Source organism: Mustela putorius, unplaced genomic scaffold (assembly GCF_011764305.1).
Source record: "Mustela putorius furo isolate JIRA1106 unplaced genomic scaffold, ASM1176430v1.1 tig00000174_pilon_pilon_pilon, whole genome shotgun sequence".
In the NCBI taxonomy this organism is placed as follows: domain Eukaryota; kingdom Metazoa; phylum Chordata; class Mammalia; order Carnivora; family Mustelidae; genus Mustela; species Mustela putorius.
The window spans coordinates 17542776-17570304 of NW_025421304.1; the positions used below are offsets into that span (position 1 = coordinate 17542776).

Below are 27529 nucleotides of genomic sequence, written 5' to 3' on the forward strand. Positions count from 1 at the left end.
ATCAAGGCCCAACACTCTAGGAGTGGCAGAGGGCACAGAAAAGAGAGAGGGGATGGAGGAGAGGAGGAATAAATCGTAGCTCCTAGAACTAGGAATTTCCCCCGATGAATGTGTGGGTGGAAATAGGGCCCCAAAAGTTGAGCCTGGGCAGCTGCAAGATGGGGAAACCGTGTACTATGGAGGGCAAGGTAACAGACTTTCTGCTGGAGGAAGAAAGAGTAAATGCATTTGGGGTACTTAATGGGTGAACACATCACAGTGGGCAGAATTGTCCTAGAGCTCAGGGTGTCCATTGATAGCTGAGTGCTCTTAGAGAACACAGACCATGCATAGATTTGGGAGTCACACTCATGAACAAGAATATTGAAGCCAAAGTTTGAGTGAGATCACCAAGAGAGAAAGTACAGAGAGTGGAGAGGGTTACAGGCTAGACTTTGGGATGGGCTATATTTAGGGGGCAGGAAGAAGGAGGGGCAGCCAGCATAGCAGCCTACAGACCAGCATTGGTCGGGCAGGAGGAAAACCTGGGTAACCAAGCTCTCAGAAGACACCAGAAAAAGGGTTGAAGAAGCGGAGCGGACCCTCAGGACAGCTGTCTGCAGAGGGCCTGAAGCTGCTAAGAATGCTATTCAATTTGGGGTACTGGGCATCACCGGGAGCTTTGCAGAGAATCATTTGGTAAAGTGGTGAGTCAGGGACCAGGGATTGAGGAATTTGTAGAGAGAAAAGGAAAGCAGCAAACAAGAATAAGATACCCTACACTGAGTAACGCAGCAATGGAGAGAAGATAAGGAAAATAAGGTGCAGGAAAATGAGTTGGAAACTTGAGGGAGAAGCAGATTCTGGGGAAGCTGTTCGGATTATTATTACTTTAGGGTGTGTACCAGTCACTACAATGCTAGGCTATGCTGCAGTAACAAATTATCCTCTAAATGTTCATGGCTTGCATGGCAAAATCTGATTTCTCTTTTACAAATAACTCTGTGCTGGTTAGGCAACTCTTTGGGGCCCCTCTTCTCCATAGCAACGTCCAGCGATCAAAACTACTTCCATCTAGTGAGGACATCATCTCTGCCAGTAGCTTCCAATTCATGGAGGAAGGGAAAAGAGAGCTGGAACATCATGCACTGGCTTCCAAAGGCTTCAGCCCAGAAGCGACGTGTTACTTCCCCTTGAAACCTATTAGCTCGGTCCATGGCTCCCAACTGCAAGAGTGCTGGAAAGTTGGGGGGAATGTTTGAATAGTCATTGAGCAATAAATATCTCCATTACAGGGTGGGGGTGAGTAACAGAGACCTGAGTGTATTTATATGTCAGAGCAGAAAGATTTAGGATGCAAGGAAGAAATTAATTGACCAAGAGGTAGTAATGGGGGAATGCCTGGGTGGCTCAGTTTAATCCTCAGTGGGTTCAAGCCTCTGCCTTCGGCTCAGGTCATGATCCCAGGGTCCTGGGATCGAGCCCCGCATCGGGCTCTCTGTTCAGCAGGGAGCCTGCTTCCTCCTCTCTCTCTGCCTGCCTCTCTGCCTACTTGTGATCTCTATTTGTCAAATAAATAAATAAAATCTTTAAAAATAAAAAAGAGGTAGTAATGGGGAATCAACAAAATGCAGGAAGATATTTTGCCCATCGGCAGGGAAGGCATCACTGACATCTGCCAGCCCAAGGGTGCACATCTTCTCGGGACACTTGCTTTTGTGACTTTCCCTGGGAGGGTTCCTGAGCACCAGGGCAGAAAGCGAACCTGCAGAAGGCAGGTGACATGTTCCCCAGCAATGGGGCTGGCCAAGCAAAGAATGGAAGAATGGAATGGAAGAAGAATGGAAGGCCACGCCAGGAGAGAGTCAAAGAGAATGATGAAAGTACATGGAGATAGCTGACCATGAGCTCCCAGATGGTTAGAGAGGCCAGAAGCGAACTGCAAGCCCTGAGCAGACTTTGAGGGGCTGGTAGTGTGAGGACAGAAAGATTGCTCAGTGGAAGTGGGAGAGAAGGAGACAGAGAAGAATACAGAGTAGTTTGTGGTCTATTTGTATGCCCTTCAAGGCATGAGATTCTGCAGGAAGTAATCATTTCAGAGCAAAACCTAGAGTGTCCACCATTTTACTATGAGATCTGTGAAGGTGATAACTAGGGTAGATATTTGGGTTATTGGATGGTAGTGAGATCTCGAGGGGCTGGAACATCGGGGGAGAGGAGGTATTCAGGGCAGTGGCTGTTAACCAACTGGCATGGGGTATTTCAATATCTCAGCTTCTGAAGGAGCTGAATGAGCCAATGTCAGCCATGATGGCCACCATGTCTGATGCATCTTGGCACCCCAGCACCCAGCACAGGGCTTGGCATTAGAGTGTACCCTTCAGTGACATCTAGTGACTTCACATTCTGTGGCCGTCACCACCACCTAGCTCCAAAACATTTTCGTCCCCTTGAAAAGGAAATCCGAGCCCCATTAAGCAATCCCTCCTCAGTAACCCTTGGCATTCACTAATCGGCTTTCTTTCTCTGTGAACTTGACTCTTCTGGATATTCCGAATAAATAGAATCGTGTACTATGTGGCCCTCATGCCTGGCCTCTTTCACTTGGCACCATGTTTTCGAGTCTCATCCATGTGGCAGGAGGTGTCAAGACTTCGTGACTTTTTGTAGCAGAGTAATATTCCATTCTGTTGATCCGTTCATCAGAGACATTTATTCCATTGTTCTGTTGATCCGTTCATCAGAGACATAATATTCCATTCTGTTGATCCATTCATCAGCTGATGGACATTTGCATTATTGCTGCCTTTTGGCTGCTGTGAGTAGTGCTGCTATGTAGTATTCATGGACAAGTTTTTGTTCAAACTCCTGTTTTCAGTTCTTTCGGATATACACTTAAGAGTGGGATTGCTGGGCCATATATAGTAATTCTGTTTAAGTTGTCCAGGAGATAAACCCTGGATACGCTTTTAAACCTCATAAGGGCCAAGTTTAGGATTGTATCCACCTTGCATCCACCACCCAAATATCAGGCCCATTCTTGGCCCCAATCATCCATCTTGATGGGCCATACCTGGTGTCTCCTATTCAAGAGCCACTTGGGGTTTTCAAAAACCAGCTCTGTTTTAATTTTCTTTAAATAAAAAGGTATGTAGGGTCACCTGGGTGGCTCAGTCATTCAGCATCTGCCTTCAGCTCAGGTCATGATGCCAGGGACCTGGGATCAAGTCCCACATCGGGCTCCCTGCTCAGCGGGGAGCCTGCTTCTCCCTCTCCCACTTCCTCTGCTGTGTTCCCTCTCTCGCTGTGTCTCTCTCTGTCAAATAATTAATAAAATCTTTTTTAAAAATAAATAAATAGGAGTGCCTGGGTGGCTCAGTGGGTTAAGCCTCTGCCTTCGGCTCAGGTCATGATCTCAGGGTCCTGGGATCAAGCTCTACATCGGGATCTCTGCTCGGCAGGGAACTTGCCTGCCTTCCCCCCTCCTCTCTGCCTGCCCCTCTACCTACTTATGAGCTCACTCTCTCTCTCTGTCAAATAAATAAATAAAAATCTTTTTTAAATAAATAAATGAAAGGGTATGTAACAAGCACTTCTTTTTTTATTTTATTTTTTTTAAAGATTTTATTTATTAATTTGACAGAGAGAAATCACAAGTAGATGGAGAGGCAGCCAGAGAGAGAGAGAGAGGGAAGCAGGCTCTTTGCCGAGCAGAGAGCCCGATGCGGGACTCGATCCCAGGACTCTGAGATCATGACCTGAGCCGAAGGCAGCAGCTTAACCCACTGAGCCACCCAGGCGCCCTGTAACAAGCACTTCTAAGAGATCAGCAGGATGGTCTGGAAATAACAGGCAGTGAGTATCACACTCCTCAAAGACTGCAAACCACAGTCTGAGAGAACTCTTTCCTTGATCTGGCAAAGACCCTTCCCTATCACTGGCCACATCATAAAGAAGGATTTGCCTCAAGGGCTACTTCTGGTGAAAAAAGAAAGCTGCTTCTGGCCAGGCTTAGCATGGGCACCAGAGCTGCTGTAGGGTGGATTTCATGAGAATGAAACAGGATGTCCATTTCCTGGGCCAAAGAAGATGGCATGCATGTGGCCAAATTAGGACTTCAGAAAAGGCCATAAAAGGCAAGGTTTCTGGCTGGAGCTTGGGGACGTCTCTAAAAACCCATAAAATAAGAGTTGTTTTTTTTTTTTTTAAGATATTTATTTATTTATTTGACAGACAGAGATCATAAGTAGGCAGAGGAGATAGGAGACAGGAGACAGAGGAGGAAGCAGGCTCCCCGCCGAGCAGAGAGGCCGATGCGGGGCTCGATCCCAAGACCCTGAGATCATGACCTGAGCCAAAGGCAGAGGCTTTAACCACTGAGCCACCCAGGCACCCCTAAAATAAGAGTTCTAAGAACAAAGTAGAGAGGTCCAGCAGGGTCTAAACACCAAATGGCCTAAAATAAACCATGTGCTCTGTCTGTGACCTTTTGCCTCTTCAGGATTTGCAAAGGCCCTTCCAGACCTTCACAACCCAACTGTCAAGAAAAACAGATCTTGACTCCTTCTTTCCTTTCCCCTTCTTAGAATTTAAAGATGAATTGGGTCTCCACAGAGATAGCACCACGAAACTGTTACTACGATCCAGTTTAAAAAATCTCCATAGTCCTTTCATTTCCAGATTTCCAGAAATCTCATTTCAGGATCTGAATGTCCCTTTAGCTCACTGTATTTCTTTTTCTGATCTGCTTGCACTTCCGTCTTTGAAAGACACAAAATCCATATTGTATGAGTTCATTTCCATGGACTTTCCAGAACAGGCCTGGAACCAGGATTGTTGGGGAGGGTGAATGGGTAGACTGGGAAGGGGCACTAGGGAACTTTATAGAGTGACAGGAACGTTCTAGATCTTGACAGGGGTGTGGGTTACACAGGCAAAGACACCTGCCAAAACTCTTCAAATGGGACACTTGAGACCCGTGTATTTTACTGTGTGTAAATTGTACCTCAGTACAGTTAATCACTAACTAATAATTGCAAAGAGTTACTAGCTCTGTGACCTTGAGCAAGTTCCTTAAACTCTCCATGCTTCAGTTTCTCCCGCTGTAAGATGGAAATATTGATAGCCTCCTGCTTCATAAGGTCGCTGTGAGGAGAAAATGGATGCCTCAGGCAAGGTTCTCGAAGTTGTGTGTGTGGCGTGTGGGAAGCACATCATAGAGTTGACCGTTAGCTCCGCTCATTCCCCCCTGCTTTATTTCTGCAATGTCTTATTTTCTGTTTTTCCCACATTTCCTTTTGGGGTCTATCCTAATGCTCGTCTATGTTTCCCCTTGAATGAAGAGTTGGTCTTCTGGCCCCAAGTGTCTCCCCATCAGATGCAGCCTCTGTGATGACACAGACCCACACTGATGGTGATGTCCCACGCTGATATCTCTTCTACTGCTCCAGCACCTCCCACTGCCCACAAAAAAGGCTCCATCTTTCAAGGGTGACCGTATATGGTCTTTCTGGAGGTGGTCCCAAGAGTTCTTTGCAGTCTTACCTGTCGCTAAGGTTATCATTGCTATTATTTTATTATTTTATTTTTAAAGATATTATTTATTTATTTGACACAGAGAGAGAGAGAGAGCGCGCACAAGCAGTGGGGAGGAGCAGAGGGAAAGGGATAAGCAGAATCCTCACTGAGCTGCAAGCCTGATTTGGGGCTTGATCCCAGGACCCCTGAAATCATGACTTGACCTGAGCAGACACTTAACCACACGAGCCACCCAGGCTCCCCTCATCGCTGTTATTTTTTTGTTTTTTGTTTTTGTTTTTTTTAAGATTTTATTTATTTGACAGATTGCAAGTAGGCAGAGAGGCAGGCAGTGAGAGAGGAGGAAGCAGGTTCTTCGCAGAGCAGAGAGCCCGATGTGGGGCTCGATCCCAGGACCCTAGGATCATGACCTGAGCCGAAGGCAGAGGCTTAACCCACTTAGCCACCCAGGTGCCCGTTGTTTTGTTTTTTAATAAACCCTATAATTACTGTCAAACTTGACCAGTGGTTTCCATACCTGGCCTTTGGACCAGTACCAGCTTGGCATCAGACCCCATTTAGATGGGCCCCAGACAGCCATCCTGTATTTTTGTTTGTTTCTTCATTTCCATGTTTAGCTGAAGCATGAGGTGCACGCAGAGAAAGGTATAAATGCTAAGTGAACAGCTTGATCTGTTTTGACAAATGTCTGTACCTGCATAACCCACACCTTATCAAGCTAGAACATTTCAACAGTCCAGAAGCTTTCTTCATGTCCAGTGGTGTGTTGGTAAAAGTTTAACAACAGATTCCCTGGGGTAAAAAACGCTCTGCTTTGTAGTGTTTGCTGATCTCTGTGGTGTAAACATTCCCAGCATAGCCAATTTCAAGCCATGGATATGATGCCACTCTTAAGAGTTGTCACTGAAGAGGCTCACAGTTGGGCCTTGTGTCACCCTACCAGCTGACTCGGGCACACCAGTGCTGTGTCCCTTCCAAGTCAGTCTCTGCCGGCCCCATCCCCAGGCAACGATAAGTCCACGTCCATATGAATGGACTCTTACAATTCGTACTCTTTTTGCCTGTTTCTTTCACTTGGCATGGTTTTGACATTCATTCATGCTGCTGTATGTATTAGGAGTTGGTTCTTTTTTTTAATTACTGAGTAATATGCCATTGTAAGGGTGTTCTGTAGCTTTCTCATCCAATCTCCTGGTGATGGACAACTGGCCATTCCCAGTGCTTGGTGCTATTATGAATAAAGCTGCCATGAACATTCTTGTGCAAGCCCTTTCATTTCTTCATTTCTTTCTTTCTTTCTTTTTTTTTTTTTAAAGATTTTATTTATTTATTTGATAGAGATCACAAGTAGGCAGAGAGGCAGGCAGAGAGAGAGGGAGGGAAGCAGGCTCCCCGCCGAGCAGAGAACCCGATATGGGGCTCGATCCCAGGACCCTAAGATCATGACCTGAGCCAAAGGCAGAGGCTTAACCCACTGAGCCACCCAGGTGCCCCAAGCCCTTCATTTCTTTTGGGTAAATCCCTGTGATGGTAATGGCTAGATTGTAGACAGGTGTGTGTTTAACTCTATGAGAAACTGCCAGACCGATTTCCAAAAGGGCAGTGCCATTTTTATACTCCTATCAGTCATGTAGGAGAGTTCTGGTTGCTCCATATCTTTGCCACTACTCGGTGTTGGTGTTGCAGGGATCTTTGCCTTTTTTTTTTTTTTTTTTCCTTTTTTTGAGAGAGGGAGGCAGGGGGAGAGGAAGAGAGAGAGAATCTCAAACAGGTTCCATGCCCAGCATAGAGCCCAACATGGGGCTCAGTCTCACAACCCTGAGATCATGACCTAAGCCAAAAATCGAGAGTCAGATGCTTAACTTACTGTGCCACCTGGGTGCCCAAGGAACTTTACTTTAAAAAAGAGTGCCTTGGGTGACTTTGTTTCATAGTTAGGTTCAGGAACCACTGGACTGGACTGGTTTCGGCTTGCTAAATATGAATGGCTAACATTTATCAAGCACATGGCTAACATTTATGGAGCACATCCTGTCTGGATCTGTCCCAAGACCTTCAGCAATGTTCTATCGTGTAACCCTCAGAACAACCCTGTGAAATATATACTGTGATTCTTCCTATTTTGCAGAAGAGGAAAATTAGGCACAGAGAAGTTAAGTAACTTGCTTAGGGTCACATAGCACTCAAGGGGCAAAAGCTAGGTTTGAAAACAGGCAGTCGGGCTCTGGGACCATGAGTTTAATCACTGACTTATACTTGTCCATATCAATTCTGTACACAGTCATCCTGTTGGACCTAATCAGTAATTGCTGACATTATTATTGTTATTTCAATCCCACACATCCTTCAAAGTTCAGCTCAGATTCCACCGTTTCCACCAACTTTTTTCTGACTACCCCCTCTTCTCCTGGTGCTATGGAATCCCTCAGTGTAATCACAAGTCCTTCAGAAATGTGGGAGACTTCTGGGTTGTTCTCTATTTCTGTATTTTTGTATTGTCTTATCACCCGCCATTATCTTTGTGAGGTTACTGAGAATAGGGTCACTCCATGTTTACCTTTCTATTCCTGGCATGTTTGTGGACTTGAATTTAATGTTTTTTCTAAATATGCTATAGGCAGAATCACCAGAGTCCTTTAAAAGGAGCTCTTACTGGGAGATAAAATGGACTCACAGAAATTAGATTGCCTCTTCCCTAAGGAAAAAAACACAACCCCTTTACTTTCTTATTGTTGGAAGTGGATGAGCTATCTTAAAGTGTCTTGATGCTTGTCACCATGAGCTAGAGGAAACCACGCCATGGGGCATACTTAATTTCCCAATAAAGCCATTATCTCCTGCCTGGCTGCCTCCTTTAAGGCTTCTGCTTGTTTTAATAGGCCTGGCCCCACTGGCCAGCTTCTAGCTAGTTCCAAGACCACCAGATCATAATCAGTCATTTTCTTCCATCTTATTTATGAAAGCAGGCCCAGCTACCTCATTTGTGAGGACCAATGAAAACGCAAACCTTCTTTTTCAAAATTTATTAAGAATTTCAGATGGTAACAGCAGAGCATTAAACCAAGAGTGGAGTTCCATGTGACTGCACAGGTCCCACACCTGTGGAACCAGCCCCGATGAAAAGCGACAGAGCCCCCCCTCAGCAGACAAAATCCAATCACTGAAAGCTGGGCATGGGGACAATTTCTGTCTAAAGCCCTCCACCCCACTTCTTAACATAAAGACTGCTGAAAAAGAAGCCACCCTAGTTCTGTGTTACATTAAGGATGGTATGGATTGAATGTGTAAAAAGATGTTGAAATCCTGACCCCCAGTATCTGTGAATGGGACTGTATTTGGAAATGTGGTCTTTGCACATGATCAGACTAAGATGAAGTCAGCAGGATAGACCCTAACCCAGCATGACTTGGTGTCCTTATAAAAAGGGTGGGGTGGGGGTGCCCAGGTGGCTCAGTCAGTGGAGCATATCACTCTCGATTTTGGCTCAGATCATGATCTCAGGCACATGGGATTGAGCCCCCTACCCTGCTTAGGTTCTACACTGGGCAGGTGGAGTCGGCTTGAGATTCTCTCTCTCCCTCCCCTCGTGTGCCCCACCTTCTGCTTGTGCACTGTCTCTCCTAAATAAATAAAAATCTTTTTTTTTTTTAAGGTTTTGGGTGGGGGGGATTGGCACACAGAGATGGACATGCATGGGGGGAAAATGATGTGAAGGCATGTGCACATCGTGATCGTGACGGTGAAGGCAGAGATGGAATGATGCAGCTACGCATCCCAGAACTCCAAAGATCCAGGCCAACTACCAGAAGCTAAGAGAGTGGTATTGAACAGGTCTCTCTCAAAGCCCCCAGAAGGAACAAACCCTGCCCAACACTTTGATGTCAGACTTCTAGCCTCCAGAACTGAGATAATCCATTTCTGTCCTTCAAGCCACCCAGTTTGCAGTACTACACCCACTAACCAGACCAGGCTCCTCCCCTTAGCCTCCTGCCCTTGCCCTTGCCAAGCTCCTGACACCTGGATAAACAAATGTCCCAGCAGGATTGGGCCAAGGATGGAGCCTGCACAATATCAGTTTTGTTTTTCATGTCTTTTTTTTTTTTTTCCTCCTTCCTACAGAGGGGAGGGAATAAGATTTTCTACATCAGAGACACCTTTTAGAGAACTGAGAACCTTCCCCTCCTGGTCTCAGCCCCAGTTGAAAGTACGGGTCAGCATCCTATAAAGTGAAGCCCTTTGTGAGGATCTCCCAGCCTAAGCTGGACTGTGTGGTTCGTTTGCCAGTCATAAAGGTGATGCCCCATACTTGAGGGTGCAACGTTCACGTCTGAGGCCACAGATGAAGTGGCAACAGCCGGTGGGAAGCCTCTGTCCTTCGCCCCAGGAGGAACCCGCCCCATTTCTTCCTTGCCCTGCTAAGGCCGACCTTCCGGGTGTATTCGAAAACGGAGTCCACCGAGCTGTTCTTTGGGCTGGGGTCGGTGTAGGCATGGGAGGTCACCACCGTAGGGCAGGCTGTGGGGCCTGACGTCCTGGGCCGCCCACGGGGAAGGGAAAGGAGAAGTGCACCCTGCCGCGTGGTGTCAAAAGGGGCGGGGAGAGCTGCTTTGTGAGGGCACAATTTGCAGAAGCCGCCAGGCCGGGGGTCTTCCGGCCTGACCCTCCTCGAGGCGCCTGTAGCAACCCGCGTTAGGGCGTACCCCAGCTCCCTCAGGGCCTCAGCGCCCCAACGAGCAGCAGCGCACCCAAACATGGCCGCCGAACCCGGGTTCCGGGGCCGCAGCCGGGACTCCGGGTGACGCAAGGGCGACGGGTTGCATCAGCCCGCGACCACGTGCTCGGCCCGCCCTCCGCCCACGGATCCCGGCGCCGATTGGGCCACGTTAGGGCCGTGACCTCCGCCTCAGCCAATGGGCGGCGGCCACAGAGTGTTCTCGCCGCAGAGCCCAGGCGCGAGGTGCCTATAAAAGGAGCCTGAGGCGGGGGCGCGCGCCCCAGAAACGCGAACTGTCGTTGCAGAGTTTGTGGGCGGCAGTGACGCCGCTTGCCTGGCATCTCGGAGCTCTTCGGAACCCACAGCACAGCCGACATGGAGGTCGACCCCGAACCCGAGCCTGAGCCCGTCACGCTCCTGGTGAAGAGCCCCAACCAGCGCCACCGCGACTTGGAGCTGAGCGGCGACCGCAGCTGGAGCGTGGGCCGCCTGAAGGCCCACCTGAGCCGCGTCTACCCCGAGCGCCCGGTGAGAGGGGCCCCCGACTTCCGCGGCCACCGCCTCCCGCCCCGGCTGTCATCCCCTCGGCCCGCCTCGCGTCCGCCACCCCTTCCCTGACAGCTTCTCGCTTCGCCATCCCTCCCCAAACGGGCTGTTCCTCACCAGGTCACTTCCCCAGGGCTGGGGTCTTGCCCTGCTCTGCCGGGGTAGGCGCCGCGCCGCCGGGCCCAATGGTCGTCACTTCCACGTCCTGGGCCGCCATCGCTCCGCCTTCCCGACGGGCCGCCTTCCCCTGTCACCTCGCCTCTCGTGGTCCCGGCCCTAAGACTGCCCCCCTCCAGCCCACCTCCCAGGCCACTGCCCCGACCCCTAGGTCTGGCTTCCGGCCTTAGCCAAGCCGCTGAGACAGCACTTTGACCTTGGGTGAGTCATTGCACCCACCCAGCCTCAGTTTCCCCGAAAGGACAGTGCAACTAGGTGTTCCGCATTAGGATTCCATCCACTGGATGAAGTGGATTTTCTGATTGCCGCGTCGCAGTGTGGAGCGGAGGAGGCAGGGGCCGGCCCCGGGCGGGTGGTTAAGGGTGAGGGCCCAGGGAGTGTGTGCTTAAGGTCCCACACCCAGGAGCGAGACGTGGCTTTCCCCCTCCCTGTCCACCTTCCGCCCTGGGCCCCTCCCTGCCGCGCCGGACTGCGTAGTCTTTGCTGAGTCCCGGGGAGAAGCCCGGCGCGTTTTCTGGGTAGAGTGTTCTGGAAGGGGAAGCAGGCAGCAAAGAACCTCCCTGAGCCTGGGTGTTAGGACTTTGGCCCCTCAATTACAGACTTCCTCGCTTTGTTTTGGTGGACACATCTGTCAACATCACCCTTAGCACCGCCCTCCGTCCCCACCACGTGATGGAGGCGGCTGCATCCTTCCGGTATTTACTTTCTACCCTGATATTATGTAAGTGTCAGCAGTGTGCCTTACTGCCCACAAGTGTAATTCTCCCTCAGGCAGGAGGAGACATTGGGCCGAAAAAGACTGTGGAACTGTTCCTCCTTATCTGAAAAGTTGCTGTGTGTCGTAGCTTAGGGGTTAGGTTCTTTTTGTTCCTTCTTGTTCAGTACGGAAGGTAGAAGTATTTTCCTTCTGAGTTCTTTTGAATTTTGCTTATTTACTTAATAAGCTTTCATTCCTTTAGCATACCACTTGGGACTGTTGGTAGTTTCACCGCAGCTGCTTCCGAGAAACTAGGTGGCCGTGTTGCTGTGAGAATGGCTCTTAGGTACGTAGGTGTAGTCGTCGCTAGTGGCATCATTTGGTAAAGGCAGTGTTTTGGAGGAGAGCTTCCCTTAAGGGCTTCCTTGGGTGACAAACATCACTCCTATTAGTAAGTCTGAAGACCCAAAGAAAAGACACCTCAGGTGTGTAAATTTGTGCTTAAAAATTATGGCAGGAGAGCACTCATCATTTGGTTTCTAAGCTGAGAAATCTTACTTTTATATAGTTTGTGTACTTTCATGTATAGTTGTTATATGCTTTCATATAGTTGTATAACATATTTAATTTTTTCAAATCAGCCTTCTGAGTGAAGACATAGAATGTCATTTCAGGCCTTTAGAAGGAAAACCACAAGAACGCCTGGGTGGCTCAGTGGGTTAAGCCTCTGCCTTCAGTTCGTGTCATGATCTCAGGGTCCTCGAACGAGCCCCACATTAGGCTCTCTGCTAGGCAGGGAGCCTGCTTCCCCTCCCTCTGCCTGCCTCTCTGCCTACTTGTGATCTCTGTCAAATAAATAAACATTTAACAAAAATAAATTAATTAAAAACCACAGGCAGCTATGGTTTTCAAACCTTTACTAGTGTGGAACTTTTTAATGTAATGGAGGACCCCGCCTCTGAGGTAACATTTTACAAAATTATGTGTGTAGCATTACCTGTAAAGTCAATCAGAACAGTGGTGAACACAATATCTGATTAGGTTCTGTAGTTTGAGGTGCATAGTGTCCAAAAGTCCTTATTTTATACAGATAAGTAGATGCAATTATTGTTTTGATTGTTTTAAGCAGTTCATAATCTCCAGCTACTTGGCAGGAACAGCTTTATTCCAAATTTTGCATAGTAGTTTTTTTTGGCATTGGTTGATGATCTCCAGTGTACTGGCTTTGGTATATATCATTTGAGGCTATTAGTTTTAAGTATGATTTTTAAAGGAATTAAAAATAGATTTTAAAAGTGAGATTTGTATGAAAAGTGTGGAGGGTCCCTGTGGTTTTGAAATCACTGGGAAGGAGAAGAGAGGTTGGAATCTTTAACTCTTCTGGAGTAGATGACCTTAGACAAGTCAGTTTCAGACTTTTCCTCCCTTCAAACAGGGATACTAAATCTCACAGGGTTGTAAGAAGTACTACCTACACACCATCTCCTCTATACCTGCATTTGCAGGTAAAAGTCTCTTTGAGAACTTAGTTTAGAATTGCTTTATGTTATCTTAGGACAATACTAGGTGATTTTGGTGAAGGCTGACCTTGCTTGGGAGTACTTTGAGTTTTCTCTACAACTTGTGTTTTCTCTATAATCTGTGTTTTTAGTGGCAGAAAAGAATTTCCTTGGGAATTTATAAGTCAGATAGGTCACCATAGGTTTTGTGGACTGGAGATAAATTTGTCATCGTAAATTTATTTGCAGGTTAGAAATTCAAAGTTCACCACTTTCTAAAGAAGAGCTTTGTCTTTGAGACTTTTGAAAAAATGCTTTCCTGTGATTCTAGGGGGAAAAAAAGACCCATATTCAAGTTATTTGTATAGAAGTTTCTTCTGTGTTTGGGAACTTGTGGGAGCTAAATGCTGACCTGTGCTACTCTTTCTTTCCCTGACTAGCGTCCAGAGGACCAGAGGTTGATTTATTCTGGGAAGCTGTTGTTGGATCACCAGTGTCTCAAGGACTTGCTTCCAAAGGTACATCATTTACACCTTAACTTTTGAACGTTTTTTAAGTGCTTACCAGGTCGAATTCAGGTCCTAAGGTACCTCCTTATTATTTTTAGCAGGAAAAACGGCATGTTTTGCATTTGGTGTGCAGTGTGAAGGGTCCTTCAAAAATGTCAGAAACCAGCGCAAAGGTATGTCTGTTTTTTCAAGATTATGACAGTCTCTGTCAATTCAGACTCTCATGGTAGAAATAAAGGGAGTTGGAGAAAACTTGAGATTTTATTGCCTTTTATCAAGTAATAGTTTGTTTCCTCCCCAGTAAGAATCAGGAATTAGAAACTTACCAGTACAAGTGTATGTTTGTTACTACAGTAGTAGACTATACCATTAGTGGTACAGTGGAAAGTAGACTTCTACGTTACACTATCTTCTGGGATATGATTTGACCTTCAGTAGCGGTATATCCAACAAGGCACTCTAAAATGGGTTTTTATTGACTTTAGCACATAATAAGCTTCTTCTAAAGAATCACTAATTCCTAATATCAAGTGATATCTAAAGACTTACTTACGTTTGATGGCCAAAATCAGTTATTTTTTATTTCACAGTGTTGATTGAATATATAGTAAAGATATTCTAATGTAATGACACATTCTAAATTAGGATTATGACTCTGTTTCCTGAAACATCTGAACACAGTATAGGAAATTTCTTTCCTTTAGGTTGCTGGCTCGGTTGTACTTACAAATCTTGTTGGTCAGGTTTTATTTCTTGATTTAGTAAATTTAGCACCGTAAGATTTGTAGAACATTATCAGAATTCTTTCTGACCAATGATAACTTCGTTGGAAGATTTTTTTTTTTTTTTAAGATTTTATTTATTTGACAGAGAGAAATCACAAGTAGACGGAGAGGCAGGCAGAGAGAGGGAAGCAGGCTCCCTGCTGAGCAGAGAGCCCCATGCGGGGCTCGATCCCAGGACCCTGAGATCATGACCTGAGCCGAAGGCAGTGGCTTAACCCACTGAGCCACCCAGGCGCCCCTCGTTGGAAGATTTTAATGAAATTACAGCATAGTTACTCTAGGAAAAAATAAGGACTTTTAAAATATAGATTGAAATTGGATTGACAAATTTCAGAATTTTTTTTATGTAACACTGCATCTGTTTAATTTTGTTAAGTTCAGAGGTGGGGTGAGGGACAGAAGCCATTCACAGCAAAAAAATCCTTTTAGTTTGGTTGCAGACAGTTGCATCAGATCCTTTGTTCTAATATTGATCTTGCACTTCCTTAGGTCGCTGAATCCACAGAGCAGCCTGCTGGTCTCCATCAGGGACAGTATCCTGGGGATTCCTCAGGTGATAGCTTAAGGCAGAGGGAGGTTCTTCGGAACCTTTCTCCCTCTGGTTGGGAGAGTATGTCAAGGTGAGTATTAGAATAGAGAACCAGGTTTATACTATGTGGATGGGCATCATTTGCATCAATTTTAAGAATAAAGTATGCTTATAGTTACAGTCAAGAACTTGAAAATGTACAAAATTTTGTTTTTTTAAGGGCTTCACTTTCATGTATAACTCTTCTTAATATAGAGAGCCTTTTAAGAACATATAAGTATATGGGGATCCACATGTCGAAATGTAGGTATTTCACCTCCCACATGGGTGTGCTTTGCATTGTGCTGACTTCATGACTGGGACTTAGTTCTGCTTCAGAGACAACAGCTGGTGTAAGCATCTCACAGCTGCTTTGCTGAGTGGCTCTGTGCTTTGTCTATCATAACAAAGAGTGACAAAAGATGAAAAGATTGTTTGAGAAATGCTGTGCCAAGGACTGAGTTGGCAGTACTGGAGAAAAAAGGTCTTTTCTTTAGACATTTTTTTTTCTTTTTGTTTTTAAGATTTTGTTTACTTGTCCGAGTATAAGCAGGGGGAGCAGCAGGCAGAGGGAGAGGCAGGCTCCCTGCTGAGCAAGGAGCCAGATGTGGGACTTGATCCCAGGATCATGACCTGAGCCGAAGGCAGCCACTTAACCAACTGAGCCACCCAGGCATCCCAAAAAGGTCTTTTCTTTAGAGCAAAAGTCAGGAGTGATTAAATGCTCTGATGTTTGGATTTCATAGCTCTTGGGACCTCCTCTTACAAAAGTTCTTAGGAGAAAAAATAATAATTACAAGTTAGAATTGTATAGCCCCTAAATTCCCCTGGTTTCCTTTTCCTGGTAGTTTTTAATATTTCATTTTGACAGAGTCAGGTATTTGAGGAATGATGAGTTGTTTTTTTTTTTTCCTCCGTAACGGAAATTTCAAATACAAAAGCAGAGGGAATGGAGTAGTGAATCTTCACACAGCCATCACCTGAGCCCAATAATAATGATCAGTTTTTTTTTTTTTTTAAAGATTTTATTTATTTATTTGACAGAGAGAGAGATCACAAGTAGGCAGAGAGGCAGGCAGAGAGAGAGAGAGGAGGAAGTAGGCTCCCTGCTGAGCAGAGAGCCTGATGCGGGACTCGATCCCAGGACCCTGAGATCTGACCTGAGCCGAAGGCAGCGGCTTAACCCACTGAGCGACCCAGGCGCCCCAGTGATCACAGTTTTGTTATGCTTGTTTTATCTACTCCTCCTTTGCTTTTTCCTTTCTGAAGTGTCTAAAAGTAATTCCTAGACATCATGTCAGTTCACCCCTACATACTTGAGTAAAACCTTAGTTACCTTGACTATCTACAATGCATGTCCTCATCAGAGTTACAAAAGCACTTTGTTATCCTCTCATTGCCTTGAGCTGTAATATTTTTAAATGATCAAAAACGATATCATACCAAGACTTACTTGATTGGAATACCATTTTAAAAACACTCTGGGTAGGGAATTTGGTTAAAAGATTGTCAGCATAAGGGCACATAGGTAGGTCAGTCAGTTGAGCGTCTTAACTCTTGATCTCAGCTCAGGTCTTGATCTCAGGGTCATGAGATTGAGCCCAATATTGGGCTCCACGCTGGGCATGGAGCCGACTTAAAAAAAGACTATCCACATATAGATTGGATAATTGGATAGAAACACTTAAAATTGCTTCCCTTATTCAAGCTATACAACTTGAAATTTGTGGCCCATATGTATATGAATTTTACCTTGATAAAACTTGTCGATTTTAGGGATGCCTGGGTGGCTCAGTTGATCAGCCATCTGCCTTCAGCTCAGGTCATGATCCCAGGGTCCCGGGATGAGGTCCCACATTGGCCTCCCTGCTCAGGAGGGCCTGTTCCTCCTCCTGCCTGCCGCTCCCCCCTTTTTGTGCTGTCTCTCTCTTTTGCTCTGTGATGAATAAATCTTAGAACAAAACGAAAAACAGTGATTTTATTCAACATATAATTTATTGAACAGCCAATACACATAACTTTAAGGTTGGGAGGTAACCAGCAGAGCTGATTATATAACCAGTTCCCAATCTTTCCACAGTACTTTTGGTTTCAATTTTGTGAACTGCTGCCAAAGGAGTTCACTGTGTCAGGGACACAAAGCCAAAGATGACACCCTAGGCTCTGCCCTAGGCTGTTTAAAAAACAGGATTTTGGTGTCAAAACAGGTCTCAAACCCAGGCCTGCTATTTAGCTCAGTGACTTTGTGCAAATCCCTTGTCTTCCCTGAGCTGTATTCAGGCTCCCTTCTGTGAAATGGAGGGGAATGCCCCCTCCCCACAAGGTTCTTGGGGATCTGGTGAGCTAACAGCCCAGCCTGTACAGGGCACAGTGTCAGCAAACACATGTGAGTGAGGCCACATAAGCACATAACTCTGACCCCCGTGTAGCTCAGATTTAGGGGTAGGGAGAAACGGGTGGCGGGAGAGGGGGTAGTTTTCTTTAGGAAAGGCTTTGAGAGAGATGTGGCTTTTTAGAGCTGCTCTTTGAAGGATAAGCTGTGGGTTGAGAGCTGCAGTGACACTCAGCAAATGGAGACTGGGGGTGAGGATCCACCTAGCCTGAAAGGGTCCAGCTGGTTTCTACATCCTAGTAATGACGCAGTGACCTTTGTGCCCCTTTGGGACCTGGACCATGGTGGTAGGGCTCTGTCAGCACTTCCTATGCTGGTATGACACAGGACATCACAAAGTAATCTGCCTGCAACTATCATAAAGCCTCTCTCTTTGAAGTCCTAATTATAATTTAGACCTTTCATTTATTCATACTAAACCAAGTCAAAATGAGTGTTTTAAAAAAATCTTTCATAGACCTGAAGCTGCCCAGCCAGCATTCCAAGGCCTGGGGCCTGGTTTCTCGGGCTACACAACCTATGGTTGGCTGCAGCTCTCCTGGTTCCAGCAGATCTACGCCCGGCAGTACTACATGCAATAGTGAGTCCTTCCTGTCCTGCTGGGGGCAGCCACACTGGGGATGGATGGGGGAGGGTATCCTCAGTGTGTGTGCAGAACCCTGCTCTGTCTGGTCCGGGGGGTGGAGGAGAATATACATCCTAACTGCTACCTAATTTGTGTATTAATTCGGGGGGGCTTGTGTCTGTACGTAGTTTGATGACTTCACTTAGAATCAATTACTTCCTTTTTAATACAAGGTATCTTTGGTTTTGTGAAAAGTTGAATTTGCTACTGTACCATACTTCTGTGGTTTATATTTTTAACTACAGATGAAATTTGCCATGTGGCTCTCTCAGGAGCAGAAGAGACATTTATAGATTCAATTATAGTGAAGAAATTCTTCACTAAGTTTTTCATGTACCTACTTACAATTCTTAACAGTAAAAGACCCTTTGTAACTAAGACTATGAGAAGCACAGTCTTCACAGTGCTTTGCTCTCAACAGTATCTGCCTCTGTTGATTTTATTTTAGTTTAGCTGCCACTGCTGCATCAGGGGCTTTTGTCCCCTCACCAAGTGCACAAGAGATACCTGTAGTCTCTGCACCTGCTCCAGCCCCTATTCACAACCAGTTTCCAGCAGAGAACCAGCCAGCCAATCAGAACGCTGCTCCTCCAGTGGTGGTTAATCCTGGGGCCAATCAAAATTTGCGGATGAATGCACAAGGTGGCCCTATTGTGGAAGAAGATGATGAAATAAATCGAGATTGGTTGGATTGGACCTATTCAGCAGCCACATTTTCCGTTTTTCTCAGTATCCTCTACTTCTACTCCTCCCTGAGCAGGTTCCTCATGGTCATGGGGGCCACCGTCGTTATGTACTTGTAAGCAGATGATTTTGCTTTCCTTTTTCCCCTTTACTACAGATTAGTGCGGCATGGTGGCTCAAACCAAGTACAGATTTTTCTCTTTTTTTGAGCTGTCGTAGTCATTATTTATGGGAGTGTGTTTTTGTTTTAAGATTTTATTTAGTATTTAGGGAGAGAGTGAGAGCAGGAGGGGCAGAGAGAGAGTCTTAAGCAGGCTCCATGTCTAGTGCAGAGCCCGATGTAGGGCTCAATCTCATGACCCTGAGATCATGACCTGAGATGAAATCAAGAGTTGAACGCTGAACCGACTGAGCCACCCAGGTGTCCCTGTGGAAGTGTATTTAATAGCATATTATTCTGGCACCTTCAGTGCAAAGAATTGACAGCCTCATTGGGCACTGCTGAGAACACATTAATTGTATGTTAATGCAAGAAGAACGTTCTGTTTTCTTCTGGGTAAGGTCCCTGCCAGGCTCATGAACCACAATAATATGGTCATTCTAAGCCATGAAAGGGAAAATTGTATTTGTTTTGAAAGTTTATCAGTCTGTAGTTGCTGCCTCCCAGGACTAAAGGTCAGGCACTTACAGCAGCACAGCTCTCAAGGGCCACGCAAAGCTCTGAACCTTTACAGACCTGACATTGGCTTTATCCTTGACTCAGAGTAGTGCTTCTCAATCAGGATGATTTTGTACTCCTAGGATGTGACACTTTGGACTGTCAAAGCTGGAGGGGCAGTCCTCCTGGCATCTAGTAGGTAGAGGCCAGACCTGCTGCTAGACATCCTAGAATGCACAGGACAGCCCCACAGTAAATATCCGGCCCTATATGTCAGGAGTGCCAAAGCTGAGAAACCCTCGCCTGGAGTGATATGTCTTCTTTGTGGTCATAACTGACAAATTTTTCCTATAGAGTGAAAATGGATTTTTATTTTAGTTTTAAAAATCTTAAGAGTGGGGCGCCTGGGTGGCTCAGTGGGTTAAGCCACTGCTTTCGGCTCAGGTCATGATCTCAGGGTCCTGGGATCGAGTCCCGCATCGGGCTCTCTGCTCAGCAGGGAGCCTGCTTCCTCCTCTCTCTCTCTCTCTCTCACTGCCTGCCTCTCTGCCTACTTGTGATCTCTCTCTGTCAAATAAATAAATAAAATCTTTAAAAAAAAAATAAAATAAAATAAAAATCTTAAGAGAACAATATTTGAATAATATAATAATTACTCTTATATCCAGAATTAATCATTGTTAATATTTTGTCACATTTGCTATAAGACTTAGAGTTAATTGGATTTTCCAAATAAAATTTTAGCAACACTTTTAAGTTTTTTAGTCTCTAGAATCATATTTGTGACCAAATTTAGGTCTTATTTTTTATGTAGGTTATTAGATATTATAATCCCAGCTCTGTGTGCATGTGTGTATGTATCCCTCCCTCACCCCCTGCTCAGGGTTCAGCAAGTGTGAAGTTTAGTTCGGGATCAGCAAGAGCACTTAAACTGTATTCTGGGTGCTGTTAATGTTGAGGGGCATGCAGTGCTGAATGAAACAGTCCTCATAGTGACCCTGAAGAAGCTGATAGGCCGGTGAGGAAGTCTAGGAGATGGTGAGGAAGGAAGTCTCTGCAGATGGGCCTGTGAGCTTTTAATGAGAGCACTGCTGTGATTAGAGGAGGAGAGCAAGGGGGACCTTATCTAATCAAGAAGCCCCTTAAATTCTTGTACAAATTTCACTGTGATTAGCTAAGATGAACTTTTATGTGCTTCCTTTGAAGGCATCATGTTGGGTGGTTTCCATTTAGACAGAGGCCAGTTCAGAACTTCCCAAACGATGGTCCTCATGAAGCTGTGAATCAGGACCCCAACAACAACTTACAGGTAAGGAGCTCCGGGGGACCCAGCAAGCTTTGTGTGAAATGCCAGACTCTCAAATCCTTAACGTTTATTTAGCCTCATAGTTTACCATTTCCTTAGGCTGAAGTTTCAAGATTTTTTCAAATTTGTTCTTAGAGCACTAGGTTTTTGGTTTTTGGTTTTTTTATAAGATTTATTTTGAGAGTGAACAAGAGCATGCATGCGTTCAAGCAGGTGGGGGGTAGGGAGAGAGAGAAGGGTAGAAAGACTCTCAAGCAGACTGCCTGCACAGAGAGCAGAGCCCAGCACGGGGCTCAATCCCAGAACCCTGAGATTATGACCTGAGCAGAAACTACGAGTCAAACGTTTAACTGACTGAGCCACCCAGGCACCCTGAGCAGTAGCTGTTTTTAAAACACATTGAGTATGCCATAAAATCCATCAGGTATTTTAGTCTTCTGGCAATTTGCATTTTGGCAAATGTAAATAATGTTTTTTAAACTCACTATTTTGAGCATTCAGAGGCCTATAATGATGTGTTATACCATGGAAACTGCTAATGGATAGTTACTGGAATTAAACCTTAGGAAGATAAGCATGTCTCATAGAACAGATTTCCTGGAGGATTTCCCTAGATTTGTAGAATAGTTTAATCCATAATCCTAAAGGATATTCTTTTTTAATATAAATGTCACCCTTGCATCTGTTTACAGAACATTTTTAGTTTCTTAACTCAAAATACTGCCAAAATCAGAATATCCATATTTAATGAAGTGGTTAACTTAACTCATGAGTTTAATAATGAAGATGTAGTTACTTCATTTGTTCTAATACTTAACTGCCGGGGATTTTCAAAACTGTGAGAAGGTCACCAGCAGTTGTGCTGTGAGGCCTGAGAACTCCATCTAGCCTTGGACACCATTCCCTTGGGTCCTGTCTGCCTGATTGCTTGAGTATGAGACCAAGGATTAACTCTGTCCTTTGCTAACATTATTACATTATTTGGCATTTGTCATGGTCCTAATGGCTTTCTCACTGTGTTTCATTATAATGCTGTAGGAAGGCTCTGATGCTGAAATCGAAGACCCCAGCCGCCTCCCTCCAGACAGAGACGTACTAGACGACGAGCGGACCAGCCCTTCATTTATGAGCACAGCCTGGCTTGTCTTCAAGACTTTCTTTGCTTCTCTCCTTCCAGAAGGCCCCCCAGCCATAGCAAACTGATGGTGCTTGCTTTCTGGCTGCTGGAGGCTTCGACAGGCATGGACTGGATCATCTGACTCCGGCTGGATTTCTTCACCTGGACATGGCAATGGCACAGAATTTAAGAATCAACAAGGAGGAGGATATGCTTTTGTGATAAAGCAAAAGCAGAAACTAAGACGTGAAGCCAAGATACAAATTGATGAACAAAAAATGTCCAAGGCTTCTCATGTCTTTATTCTCTGAAGAGCTTTAATATATACTGTATGTAGTTTCATAGGCATTGTAAGTAGAAGGCATTAGTGTCGCATGTTTATGCCTGAGGAACTTTTCAGATGTGTGTGTCTGCATGTGTGTTTGTACATAGATATCATAGATGCAGAAATGGTTCTGCTGGTACGATTTGATTCCTGTTGGAATGTTTAAATTACACTAAGTGTACTACTTTATATAATCAATGAAATTGCTAGACATGTTTTAGCAGGACTTTTCTAGGAAAGACTTATGTATAATTGCTTTTTAAAATGCAGTGCTTTACTTTAAACCAAGGGGAACTTTGCAGAGGTGAAAACCTTTGCTGGATTTTCTGTTCAATAAAGTTTTACTATGAATGACCCTGGCAGAGACTCCTGTCATTTTAGCAGTTTGCTCCGTGTCCTTGTCACAGGATGGTCAACAGTTGAGTTGCTAACTTGTAAGTCACCTGCATGTTCTGCTTCTTTTTATAAAAGAACTGTTTGTACTAATAAAGAATGATAAGGTAAGGCCATGAAAGTTCTAAGTTCCTAAGAATATACTTGTGTTTGTCCATTCCCTGATTCCAACAGTACTGGCTTATGTGGTAACCCAACAAAGTTGAATTCCCCAGGTTTAAAGTTAGTGGCATTGGGGCACCCGGCTGGCTCAGTCGGTAGAGTGTGGGACTCTCTATCTCAGGGTCATGAGTTCAAGCCCCTGCATTGGGTGTGGAGCCAACTTTGAAAAAAAAAAAAAAAAAGGTCACTACCTCCCTCCCACTTGGCAATTCTGTGATAATTACACCTGCTCATCTAGCACTGGCTTTTGTAAGCTGAGCTTGCTTTTGTGATTTTTATCTTTTAAGAATTAATTTTGAGACTAATCTTAAAAACACAGTTGTGTGTATTTTTCACCCATGAATAATGTTATAGGCAGAATGATGGAAGCCTGGGCAGGGTGTTTTTGGCACAGTAAACACTTCTAGTATCACGGTTGTGATCATTTAATCATTACTGAAAACTTCTTTTACATTAAATAAACATTGAACAGCTCATACTAAGGCCTTTTTCAAGTATTGGGTAAAAAAAAACATTGATTTTTCAGGGCAGGGGGCATCACCATCTGACAAAGTGCCTAGAGCTCCAGACAGATGGCGGCGTCCATCTCATGTTTCTGAAGGACTGGGGCCACTCGCTGTGAGGTCAGCTTGTGATGGTGAAACTCCAGATTCCATGGCCCAAAATAGTTCCAGGAAGATGGTCCTGAAGACAGCTGACAAGGGTTCACATTGGCCCAACCTGCACCAGGACAAAGGGAGGAATCTTCAAACATCAGATAAGGCTTTAAGACAGCTGATGGGTGGGGGATGTGGCAGAAATGTCAATGCTTCCACAAGAGTTATTAAATGTGGTATAACGTACTACCTACCACCATTCATACTAGAAAATGACTGGTTTGGATCTTCATGACAAAGTAGCAGTTAAATATCTAAAACCAGCTTAAACCATAGCAGCTTTTTAAGTTTGCATTTTCCCAGGTATGTTTTCTTAAATCCTGGTTGCACAGGAGAAACATTGCAAAAAATGAGCTCATGGTCAAGTAAATTTGAAAACTGCAGTTTGATCCTACTGTGGGCTTCTGGGATCTTCAAAAATGCTAATGGGCCTAAAGGGAAGGCATGTGGTCTGCAGCCTCTTCTAGGAAGGTGCCTAGGACCGAACCAGGTGGTATATTTAGGAGGCGATACTCCACAGGGCTGGGCCAGGTTTCTCCAGAAGGCTATATATACTCTAATCAATGTTGCCTTATGGTGCTATTTCTCACAGAGCCACGATTCACAGGTCCAGAGAGCAGGGGGCAGAAATGGGAGTGGTACCACTCACTATGACCCTACTGATCCATTAGAATAAAACTTTCTCTTTTCCACAATCTTCTGCTCTGCTCTAGAGGTCTTGTTTCCTAAGGGAGTGTATTCATTTCTTAGAACTACCTTAATAAAATCTACAAACTGGCTTAAAACAATAGAAATTTCTCTCAATTCCAGTAGCTAGAAGTCTGAAATCAAGGTGTTGGCAGATGACTTCCCCCTTCTGTAGTCCCTGGGGGAAAACCTGTTCCATGCCTTTCTCCTGGCTTCTTGTGGTTGCCAGCAGTTTCTTGATGCTCCTTGACATAGCTGTGTCTGTTTCTGCCTCCACCTTCTTATGACTTTCTTCCCTCTGTGTCTCTTGTGTCTTTATATGACCTTCTTATAAGCACACCAGTCATCGTATTTACACCTGCAGAGACCTCTCACATTCCAAAGTTCTGAATGGACATGACCTTGAGGGGATACAGTTCAACCCCCAAGAGGAAATAATGCTTCCACTAGGAGACAGATTCCATTAAACTGGAAACTAAGATCGCCACCTGGCCACTTTGGGGTCCTCCTACTTTTGAATCAACTGGCAAAGAAGGGAGTTGTTCTGCTGGCTAGGTGGATCCAACCTGATTATCAAGAGGAAATTGGGCGGCACTATACAATGAAGATAAGATTTCTGGAATACGGGAGATCCGTTGGGGTGTCTCTTCGTATCATGCGCTATGATTAAAGTCAATGGAAAGTTACCACCCAATTTAGGTAGGACTCCTAATGGCTGTGACTCTTCAGGAATGAAGTTTTGGGTCACCCCACATTGTAGAGAACTATAACCATTTGCAGGGCTTACTGAAGACATGGAATGGGTAGTGGAAGATGGGGGTTACAAATAACCAATTACAGCCATGTGACCAGTTCTAGAAATGAGGACTGTCATTGTCACGAATATTCCTCATTTTGTTGTGCCTTTGTTTCTATATTCACACGCACACTTGTAGTACATGTTTTCTTCCCTTGTCTCCTTATTGTCTAACATAAGATGATGTAATCATACCTAACATTACATCACAGGCTTTTAATTACAGGCTATCAAGGAGAAGAGGGACCATCACCCAAGGATTTGGCATCCTCTCCTGGGGAAAGGGTCAGCATGTTTTTCGTGAGAACTGCAAGATAGTGGCATTACAATAAGTAGAAGCATGACTTTGTTACTGTCTTTATCTGGAGATGAAGTGTGGTTTCAGAACACGAGTGCGAGCACAGAACTGACAAAGGGTGATCTTGACTACGATTACTTTGATGTATCAGCCGTGGTGAGGCCCAGCTATGTAATAGTCATTAACTAGTGCTGACCCAAAGGTTATTTTGCAGATGTGATCAGTATCTACAATCAGTAGATTCTAAGTAGAGGCAATTATCCCCTCTAATCAGAGTGGACCTCTTCCAATTCCCAGAAAGGTCTGAAGATCAAAACGAGGTTTCCCTGAGGAAGAAGCAGTCCAGCCCACAGCCTACAAAGATGTTTTTGCAGTCTCCAACCTACCGGCCTGCCCCACAACTTGACACTTGCCTGGCCAGCCTCTTCAATCACGTTAAGTTCACCCCATGGAGTAAACAAACAATGAGCTCATCTTCTACAGGTTCTGTTTCTCTGGTAGAACCCTGACTGATACAGGGTCCTTGCCTGAAGATGATGGGTCCAGAGCCTCATCCTGGGGTGCCTTGGCCAATGGGAGCCTGCTTCTGGGACAGCTGTGTCACTCAGAAGAGGGTGCCCCTCTGGCTGTGCTTCAGACCAAATGCCTTTGGGAGAGGCTCCAGGGAAGGCTTTGCTTTGTGTCTTATAAAAGACTTCCGTTCCGGAGAGGGGGCCAGGTAGGCTTGCAGGAAGGAAGTTGGGAGGCCGGTAAGTGGCGGGATTTCACTGGCGTGAGGACCTGGGGAGTGGGTCAGGGGAGGCTGTCTCTGATTCAGTGACATCCAAGAGTAGGTTTGCTCACTGCAGTCCCAGTGGCCTAGGCATGGGGGCAAATTCTCTGATGCACATTGAATGTGTCCATGCCTAAGTGCGAATGAAGTACAAGGGTAAAGGAGGAGCTCCACTAAAGTCTGCCAAGAAATCGCAAATCCAGAGTCAGAGCAAGAAAGTGGAGCAAAGTCGTCCAGGGGATCATAGAGATTGCTGATGACAAGGCAGGATTAGGGGAAGGCAGAAGATAGGGTTTCTGACTGTAGTTCTTGAATGATCAAGGTTCAGGAAACACTCAACACCAAAAATTTTGTGAACATAGGGCCCATGAAAATGTTTTTTCAAAAAGACACAAGGAGGGACGCCTGGGTGGCTCATTGGTTGGGCAGCTGCCTTCGGCTCAGGTCATGATCCCAGCACCCTGGGATCGAGTCCCACATCGGGCTCCTTGCTCAGGAGGGAGCCTGCTTCTCCCTCTGCCTCTGCCTGACTCTCTGTCTGCTTGTGCTCACTTGCACTCTCTCCCTCTATCTCTGACAAGTAAATAAATAAAATCTTAAAAAAAAAAAAAAAAAGACACAAGGGGCGGCGCATTTCTTTGCATTCTGGGGGCTGGGCGGGGGGCGAGGGGGGCGTGGACAAGTGTGAGCAGGTGCGTCTTAGAGGTAGATGCAGCTGGGGTTGCCACGTAGGCGGCCCGTGTGTGCACGCGGGTGGGCGTGTCTGCACGTGCGTTGCTTTATCTGGGGAAGGTGCGTGGGTATGGGGGCCTCAGGTGTGCGTTGTGAAGTGACACGCCCCCCTCCTGCTGCCCTCAGCTCTACCCCGTGGGACTGGTTGGGCGGGAAGACTGAGGCTGGGTGGTCACCAGCCACCAGGGGGCAGCAGAGGGCCGGGCAGGGGCCTTCTCTGGCTTCCTCCCCAACTCAGCCTCTGGATCCTCGCGGCCTCTGCGCGCTGCAGGCTGCGTCCGCTCTGATCCTGGCCCTGGAGGCCATGTGAAGCCTCTCTCTGCCCCTCTCCACCAACCCCCGACCTCCCCCAGGCCGCTGCCCGTTGCCCTGGCTGAGGGTTTCCGGAAGGCCTAGGACTCAGTAAGTGGAATGTTGCTTGCAGGGTGGGTTGGAACTTGTCGGCAAACTAGGGTGGTCTCATGGGGACCTGGGAGAAGGGACCCAACTGGCCCCGAGTCCTGGGGTTCTGGCATCTGGCCCTCTGGTTCTTCCGCAGCTTGGGCTCTGTCTCTCGGTCTCTTTCAGGGGTGCTCGGTAGCTGTCCGTCTCCACTCTTCTCAGTACTAAGTCTGGTCAGAATACTGCTGAACCCCTTGGCCCCTCTGAGGCTCCGAGGTGGGTCTCAGAGGGGCAGCCAGAGCCTATGGCCTTCCCATTCAGATGTGCCCATGTCCAGGGCCACCACCTGCACTACCCCAAACCAGACCAGCCTGGAGACAGCAGCACTATTGAACAAGAAACCCTTCCTTATCTTCAGAGACCCCCAGACACGGCAGCCTGCTCTCTGCCTGACGTGTGCCCTACCTGTGACCAGACGCAAGGAACCAGGCAGTCCCCTGCATCGTGGGGGGTGACATTACTTCCCCATTCTT

General features: G+C 46.0%; 1 protein-coding gene across 2 annotated transcripts; it reads left to right on the top strand.

Annotated features, from left to right (window-relative positions):
• Nucleotides 1–10488: 10488 nt before the first annotated feature.
• On the top strand, nucleotides 10489–22478 carry HERPUD1 (homocysteine inducible ER protein with ubiquitin like domain 1). 2 transcript variants are annotated; one of them, XM_004744226.3, is made up of 8 exons: nucleotides 10489–10759; nucleotides 13591–13668; nucleotides 13761–13832; nucleotides 14934–15064; nucleotides 17862–17984; nucleotides 18478–18828; nucleotides 20578–20680; nucleotides 21716–22478. In XM_004744226.3, exons 1-8 carry the CDS (start codon nucleotides 10607–10609, stop codon nucleotides 21878–21880), a joined length of 1176 nt encoding a protein of 391 aa, XP_004744283.1. In that variant the 5' UTR covers nucleotides 10489–10606; the 3' UTR covers nucleotides 21881–22478. The 2 variants fall into 2 exon arrangements, with proteins under 2 accessions (XP_004744283.1, XP_004744282.1); XM_004744225.3 differs by having other exon boundaries at nucleotides 10490–10759; nucleotides 13758–13832.
• Nucleotides 22479–27529: the final 5051 nt, after the last annotated feature.